The sequence below is a fragment of the Gavialis gangeticus genome, unplaced genomic scaffold (assembly GCF_001723915.1).
Source record: "Gavialis gangeticus isolate Ggan-Ray unplaced genomic scaffold, GavGan_comp1, whole genome shotgun sequence".
Taxonomy (NCBI): domain Eukaryota; kingdom Metazoa; phylum Chordata; order Crocodylia; family Gavialidae; genus Gavialis; species Gavialis gangeticus.
Window position 1 is genome coordinate 29,212,379 of NW_017728993.1, and position 8,882 is coordinate 29,221,260.

The following is an 8,882-nucleotide window of genomic DNA, read 5'->3' on the forward strand; positions in this document are numbered from 1 at the left end:
TGAAATGGCCCACCCCCCCCCCCCCCCCTTCATTGTTTTAAAACTCCTTTCAAGGGGTTTTGTTTATTTCCTTGGGTTTCATGTTCTGGGGCCTTTTTTGGTAGTTTTATAGAGTGAAAGGCCATCCACAAAAAAAAATTGTGACTCCCATGAAGCAGAGGGGAAAGGAGGAATAGATGCATTAATTCAAGCAGTGGGGCCTGGAAATGCTATGTCCTTGACAGACATAACAATGCAACAGGTGTTGGGGGAAGTGCTCTAGAATGAATGCAACCTTTGCTAAGACTTCAGAAAAGGTGCACCTAGGGCTTACTCTGTAAGTGTAAGTATGGTGCTGTTTTTTCACCTTCCATTTCCACAGCTCCAGCACCTCTGAACATGCTGTAGTTGGCTACCATCACCCTGCAGCTAAATGCTGAATGTGTGCTGTGTGGATATGCCACCTGGTAGAAGAGGGCTTTCCCTGCATCTTCTTTAATACAGCTGTGCAAAGGGCATGTCTACACATTCATTAATGGGCTGTAGTTACTGCGCATTAAGTTTAGTACTTTGTTAACCAACTACTAAGTCAATGCACGGTAACTCATGCTACTGCACAGTGGCACCAGTGCACAGATTTTTAGAGACACTTACTGTGCAGAAGCCTAATACTACTGTGCAGTAGCGTATTAGCACAGTTTTTGCCTGGCACGTGCTGTGCGGTGTTATTAGGCTATTGCACAGTTAGTGTCTCATGTAGACGTGTCCAGACAGACATAATTTAACCTTGCATCATTGAATCTTGAATCGTATAAAAGTGGATTCCCTCCAGGATCCTATTACACAGATATTTAGGTAAGTCCTTATGCGCTCCATACTCATTGATTTGAACGGATTAGTGCCAGCTAAGGGTCTGTCACTTTATTTTCTGAGCCATTTATTAATCAGTGTTACATATGAATTTGCTAATACGTGAAGAAATTAATTACAACTGGTGCTTCTCACTAAATCTACATAAATGTCACATTAGCCCATGTGTTTCCTATATTTGTAACATTAATGATCAGTAATTAGCTACTTTTCCAGTTGCCATAGTTATTCCTGCTGTCCAGCCAGCATTTCACTAAATTAATGAATCAAGAATACCATCTGATCTCTGTATGCAACATGCACCATCAGAGATACCACTCTTAAAATCATGGGGCCCAGAGGATTTGCAGGCCATCCCCTCAGAATTTAAGCCTTGCTGTTGGTCTGGAGGTCAGACTTCCATTGGAGAACAAAAGGTTATTTACCACAAATGGAAGCGTGTCAATTTAAATGGATATCAAAGGGAAGTTAAAATATGAAAACTTGTGGTTTTAAACTGAATAAACCAGCTGAATAGAGGCATGAATACCAAATTCAGGAAGTAATATGTATTCAAAACGTTAAAGAAATGTTGTTTCCGCTATATTTATTTGTGACGTTGTAATTCTAAACTTGTTTCATCCTCACTTAATAAAAATGCATATACGTGATTTAGACTTTGCTATTTATTACACTGTTCTCAGTTTACCTGACTTTTTTACAGTGATGCCTGACAATCCTAATTTTCCATATCGACGCTATGATCGACTCCCTCCCATCCATCAGTTCTCCATAGAAAGTGACACAGATCTCTCTGAAACTGCTGAGTTAATTGAGGAGTATGAGGTATTTGATCCTACAAGACCTCGACCAAAAATCATCCTTGTCATAGGTATGAAGGCAAAATGAGTGTCAATTTTTTACTAGCTCTTATTATTATTCCCTTTGCCCTGATATTGATAATGTAAATATATTAGATTCCTACAGTATTTTAATATAATAGACATTATTAAGATTTGAAGGGGGAAACGTGATTCAGTGGCAGTCTCAGTCTCGGGTGTGATGGCCAGATAAGAAAATAGAGTTGTCTGCAGAAAAGGAGTTTTCTTTAAAATTAAATTAACTATATCCCACAGCAAGAAAATATTGATCTGATGTGACTTGCACTTAAAACTCCTCGATCAGTTGATTGGTCAGCACATCCAACTTGAGTGAAAGTGTATCTTGTTAGCCAACTACTTTGATAAATTCCAACATCACACTTATATGCAAGTCACTAAAACACCTCCAATGTAAGTTCAGATAAATAGTTGACCTTCTGGGCAAGAAGTATTTGCATTTCAGTTTTCTGGGTTAGGTTATTTGTCACCTGTGTATATTTGCATGTACTAAGAATGCCTGATTTCTGCATGTCACATCAGGACTTGATAAGTGACATTGTTCTATACCTCTAATAATTGATATTGTGTGGAAAATGTGTGTAGGATGCCACCAAGTCAGAGGTCTCTACTCACAAATATTTTGTTAGGTTTTTACACCTGCCACTTCACCTTATCATAGGTATAAATGACTATACAAGGTGCAAGATACTAAAAAATCAGATATTCAATCTGTAAGGACTTATTTTATATTAAGGAACAGAAGATAGAGCCTTACTAAGAGAAAACAGTGCATATTTTTCTCTGTGATATGCTGCAAGAATTCTGAAAATTGTCTATTATAGTCTGTAGTCCAGGTAAATTCATAGAGATGTACACATGAAAGAAAAGGCAACACATTTTCATAGTTATTGCTTCACACAGCTCATGGGCCTGGTAAACAATAGGATTTTTTCATCCTGTCTGCATTTCTTTCTAAAACAAACACAAGGTAAAATCCTGGGCCGTTTGAGCAATTTAATTTTAATTAGATGGAGGAGTAACTCTTGCCTTTCATTCATTATGTTTTAATTAGGAGTTAGCCTGTATTTCCAAAGGGGATAAAACTAGCTCCCTTCTTGTGGCCTTAAAAGACATTTGTGCATTAAAATCAACATACTTCCATGGCATTAAGACAATGGATAAAGATTAGATGTAACCAAAATGCACAGAGTGGCATTGGGTTAGTTGTACTCAGTGGGTACATCTACAGATTCAGTTACTGTAGCATGGCAAACTCTGGTGTAGTTTGTGCCGGGGTTAATGGCTCCCTGGCACAGCATCTACATGTGTGCCTGGAACTGCAACAGTTTGGGCCAGAGTGGAGCAGTCCCAGGCTGGCAGCAGGCTCCGGGGTCAGCCCTGGCCTCTAGGTTGCAGTCAGAGGGGCTGGCTGGCACCCAAGAGTGCCCAAAGAGCAGAGCTATGTGGCTAGGTAGCAAGCAGGGGTGTGGCCCCCTGCTGCCTGTGGTGACTCGGCGCAATTTATGCCTGCATCAGCATTTACACGTGCATTTAGATGCCGTTTATTTTTGCCATCATAAGATAGCACTGTCCTTGACAGTACTTGACAGTACTATCTTACAGCAGTGGAAGTTAATTTGCTGTGATCTAATAGTGTTGCATGTATAGAGTGTGATGCTTTACACTGCAGCACATTAGTCTACTGCACAGTTAAGCGCACATGTAGATACACCCAGTGTGAGCCAGTGGTGAGCAGAGCTTGGGGGTTGTGACTATCATCCTGTTTCCAACCTATGCAGGGAATTATGCAAGCATCCAACAAAAGCTGTTTCAGCCATTTGACTGAATTACCCTACCCCTAAATTGAACTGTGCAGCTATCTGTCCCATAATATGAACTGAAGATGCTTCAGCACATGAGGAGTTTAACAACTGTTTTTAAATTTTGTACATTACTTAAAGTATACTGAGAAAGTTAATTCTAAAATTAAACTTAGCATGAATGGCAGAGTAAAAATAATAATAAATATGTTGAATAAGAAAAAAAAAGAATGGAATACAAAATGTCTTTGTTCATTAATAATCAGCTCTAGAAACAGCAATATTTCTAGAGTACAGAAATACTGGACAAAAAATATGTATTGCATAACTTTCAGCTTGCATAAAACACTCTTTCAAGCCTCAGTCCAGTAAGAAACTTGAATGCATGCCTAACCTTAAATACATTATTAGTCGCATTGACAGCTGGAACTAAATGGATAAGAGAGGCATCTTCATACACATATTTGGTGAACGGTTAATTCATAATCCTTTATCCTGGGGTTTCTTTATTGATTCCACCAAGTCTTTTATATTGTCTCATCTTTGTAGTTAGCTAGCTGGGTTTAATGTGAAAGATAATCATAAAAGTGGGTTCCTTCTTTCTTTTCTATTTTTACAAAAAGACCTTCTTTACCAGGTAAAGATACAAACAATTCACTGTACTATTGGATTTTAGAAAAATCATATGGAACCAGCCAGAAACCAAGCATCTGACTCAGTGGAACTTTCCTCTCCAAGACTCTATTATACTAGAAAATAAACTGTGGTTTAAAATGTGTCTACTACCATTTTTCAACTAACACATTTTTATTCACTGGTGTAGACTGGATTCAGCATCTTTAAAAACATCTTTACTAACTGTGATCAGCACTATGGTGCTAACATGTTTTTAAACAATACTTAATTAAAGCATTTTAGTTAATACTTTCTAACAGCATTTCTCAAGTTGTGGGGTATGCACCCTTGGTGGGAAGGGTGAAAGGTTCCTGGAGTGGGTGCAACTCTCCATATGTGTGCGAATCACAAATGCTGCAGATACACAAAAGCATCAAACAAACTTTGACAACTGAAGTGGATGACTTTACCAACTTTACTGCATCAGGGTATAAACCCCAAAAGTTTGGAAAATGCTGTATTATAAAAAGAACATCTGTGCCAAATCCCCATGATTGGGAATGTGCTGTTTGCGGCGCCACAAAATCTCAAGAGGTTTTGAGGTGCCACAAAATTCATGTGGTACATGTTAATCTGCTTGCCACACTGCATATTTGCAGTGCAGGGGCAAAATTAGACACTGGGAAATCCCAGTATCTAATAAAAACCCACACACAAAAAAGTGGCACAGTGTATGTGGCAGCAGCGTGCACCACCTAAATTAGAGCCTGGCTGGCCAGAGCCACATTCTGGCTGCTGGCCAGGCTCCATGCACCTGGATTGCTGCCACTGCAGGCCCAGAAGGCCCCCAGGACCCCGAGTAAGACTGCTGGGGCCAGCCTAGGTGCTGGTCCCAGCCTCCCCTACTCCACCCAAGGCAATTTGCCATGCGCCACTGGTGTGCCGAAAGACAAGCAGCAGCACCACAAATACGTGCTGCTGCTATTTGTACCAGGAGAATCACATGTGCATGCTCATGGGAATGCACCCTTATTGTCCTGCTCTAGTCAAGGTCCGAAGGATGGGGCTGAATGTAATTTGACTGCAACAAGCTAACATCTTTTTAAAAAGGAGTTAATCTAGCTCTGGTGGAAATCTGATTCATATCTGCTTTGATCTTGCATGTTAAACAATATCAACTAAATTTAACCTGAGACATGTGTAAAGATGGCTGAAAATAACATGTGTAAAGATGGCTGAAAATAACAGCTAAACCAGTGCACTTTTCTGTGTAGTCCAGTCACAGTTGAAACCAGTAATCTAATATATTTTTAAAACAATATATTTTCCTCATCTAGATATGCTCTAAGAGATACCTTAAATAAGCATACATTTCTCTTTAGTAACATATAATCTTCAGACAAAAATAATTTTAAAAAGTAGCCTCTCTCCTTATGAACACCTTTGTCAATAGGGCTGTGCAATTCACCGTTTCATTTTGATTTCCATTTCACTGTGTCGATGGGCCAGTGTTTCATTTCAAGTTCTGTTTCATTTCAAAGTGCTGTTCTGTTCCGTTTCATCGAAACCGTTTCGCTGTTTCAACACTGTTTTGACATTTTGCCCATCAACTATAATGGGGAAGCATGAAACTGCCTATAACTTTATCATTTCTTGCCGGATTCAGATGAATCATGCAGGGATAGTAGCCCCTTCTGAGGCCATGAAGCCTGCCAAGTTTCAAGGGGATAGGTGCAGGGGTTTCTGGGAAACTGCACCTCAAGCTGCTTACAAGCAAAACTTGTGATGTGTGACTGTGTAGGTGTTAAGGTGCGGCTGTTTTTCTCTCCCTCCCCCAGAGCACTGGGATTGGAAGGGACCTCAGGGAATGATCACAGTCACTGGCCAGCCACACATGTCAATATGAGAGCAGTCTTCCCCCCTCTCCCCCCTCCCTCACCTTAGTTTCTGTTTCCCTGCAAGCAAGCCCAGCTTTGAAACTCAAAATGTTTTGAGCGCCCTTTGCATTTTGAGGCTGCTTCAAAGCCTTTCATTTCATTTTGATTTTGCTGTTTTGAGCTCGAAACGAGTCAAAACAGCATTGAAACAAAACACCCGGTGAAATTTCGCACAGCCTTACTTGTCAACTGAAGTAATAAATCAAGGAACTTGGAGCATCAGAGCTTCAAAGGTACATGGAGAAAGTAAAATAAATAATTGTTTCCCATTGGAAATAATTTTGTCCTATCCCTTTTCCCCTATTTTATTCTGTAAATTTCTCCATTTTATCATAAATGAAAGCTTAGTACTGGGGGGAAGCATTTTCTGATTGACAAAAACTCGCTTAATATAGGTGATACTTGTGAACATATGATCACTAATAATTTGTGATTTTTCTTTCTGCTGAAAGCACAGAAATACTGTATATTGTTCATTTCTGTTTTGCTGTGTTTAATTGCAAAGGAAAGCTTTCCCTGAAGAGCAGTGTGAAAACTGCTTCAATGCAGAGGACTGTACTGACTTTTTCAGCAATTCTGTAATTTTACATGCAAAGATTATATTTTTCCAAGCACTAGCTCTCTCTTTTTCTGTTATCTTTTGCAGTTTTGACGGAATATGACAAACTGCTTCATTTATCTCTTTCTGTACCAGATATAATTATTAATACTTATTTTGTCTAGTCATTATTGGTCTATTGCAGTAATTTCAAGATATTTTTCATTCCCCAAGTTAAAGGATATTGAATTGAATTGACTGTTCCTTCCTGGCTGTTCTGTATCTTTAAGCATCTTGAAGTGCTTTAATGCTAAGTTATAAAACCTTTCTTTTAAAGAACTTCCACCACTATCCCCCTTTTTATTCCCAACTCACCCACTCCAGGGACTGGTACCAGTAAAAACAATGACAAGTCATAATAAGACCCACAAAATCACTTGTTAATTATCCATTGATATAAACAGAACAATGTTCTGCCAGCCTTCTTCAGACTTAGTTCCCTCCATCAAGTTCCCTACTGTTTTCTATGACAACATCAACTGGCAATAGCTTTCTAAGACTTAGCCACACTAGCATACAAGAAGAAGGATCTTTTACAGAAATCTTTGTTAATTTAATAAATCCTCAATAAATATGGGACTAATTTGGAAAATATAAGGCAGCAATATGTTATTCCTAGGAACTAATTTATTTTATCCATCATATTAGATACAAATAGTTGCTTTAACTGTATTGTGTTCCTGAAGAAGGGTGAAACCAGTTTTGAGTAACTTTTAATTTTTCAGTGGATCTAAAGTTTATGTTTTTTGACAGAAAGTCGTTGCAAGTACCAAGATATAGTTATTTAACATTATCATTTTTAGGAACTGCACAAATTCCTCAGATGTATTTAGAAACAAATTTTCATAGGCATATTTCTTGGGTAATTCCACTGACTTCAATGGGGTCCATTTAAAGACAAAATATTGCCTTACTCTCCAAAGATATCAGAATATCTGACTCTTCATTGGTTTCATATAGTGATAGCTTCTCATACCATAAGTGATCTGCTGTTTTTCTTTCCTATGCTAGTATAACTCAGGACTAAGTCCACTTTAGTACTAGCAGAAGAGAGGTAAATAAATGGAGAGTCTGACCCAAAAAGAGAAAACATCTTTTTTTTTTCCTCAGATAGACAATTTTGAAAAAAACTTTGCTCTGAGTCCTGGAATAGATCCACTTATTTTGACTTTGTAGAAACTTCTAATCACAGGACAGCTACAGATCTCGATTGGATAGTAGCTTGGAACACTGATACTGGTGGCAATGGTTTCAAAGTGAATTTAGCATACCAAATGAAAGTTAATTTTTCTGCTTATATTTAACAATAGGTGGCCCAGGAAGTGGGAAAGGAACACAAAGTCTGAAAATAGCAGAACGTTATGGATTTGAATACATATCGGTTGGTGAATTATTAAGGAAGAAGATCCATAACACAAGCAGCAATAGAAAATGGAGCCTGATTGCTAAAATAATTACCACTGGAGAACTGGCCCCGCAGGTACAGCAGTATTAAGAGTATTTTGATTTGATAGTTATTGTGTAAAGCTTCTTTTTTGTTTGTTTGTTTTTAACCAAAGATGATTTGTCAACTATTTCTCTCCATAAAAGGAAACAACTATAACTGAGATAAAGCAGAGATTAATGCAGATCCCTGATGAAGAAGGTATTGTTATTGATGGATTTCCAAGAGATGTTGCCCAGGCAATCTCATTTGAGGACCAGGTAAGAGAGAGTTTTTATTCTTAAACTAATTTATGTATATCAAATGAGTGTTAAGCCTCTTGAAATTAACACGCAGATTCCCCAAGTGACCAAATGTCATTCTTAACTGAGCTCTTAACTCTTTAAATCTTTGCAAAGGCATAATTACAGGTTGACAAAAGGCCATAGAGCATCAAGACCGAGTATTCTGTAAAATGACAGTGTGATAGTATAACCAAGAATTCTAACCTCCTGCTTCTGTAATAGAAATCTTCCCAAGATCAAGGAGGAAAAACAAATTTAGTCTAACAACTAATATTTTTCATACATTAATAATTTAGGAAGGGGAAAGAGTTGTCCTTTAATATTTAATTGTACAATTTAAATGTTCATTAAAAAGAACACTTTATTGTGAGGTGCTGAAAAGACTGGAACAAAAGCTAGCATTACAACTGAATGTATTTTTGTGAGCCCACTTAGATAAAAAAAAAAATGGCCATCCTTTTTTTTTTTTTTTTTT

At 38.1% G+C, this 8,882-nt stretch overlaps 1 protein-coding gene across 1 annotated transcript in view; it reads left to right on the forward strand.

The window, feature by feature from the left end:
- AK5 (adenylate kinase 5) overlaps nucleotides 1-8,882 on the forward strand; it is a 177,903-nt gene that overhangs the window by 816 nt on the left and 168,205 nt on the right. The window contains exons 3-5 of the mRNA XM_019528327.1: nucleotides 1,553-1,720; nucleotides 7,990-8,159; nucleotides 8,270-8,383. Of these exons, the coding sequence (XP_019383872.1) occupies nucleotides 1,553-1,720; nucleotides 7,990-8,159; nucleotides 8,270-8,383 (452 nt within the window). The remainder of the gene's footprint in view (nucleotides 1-1,552; nucleotides 1,721-7,989; nucleotides 8,160-8,269; nucleotides 8,384-8,882) is intronic.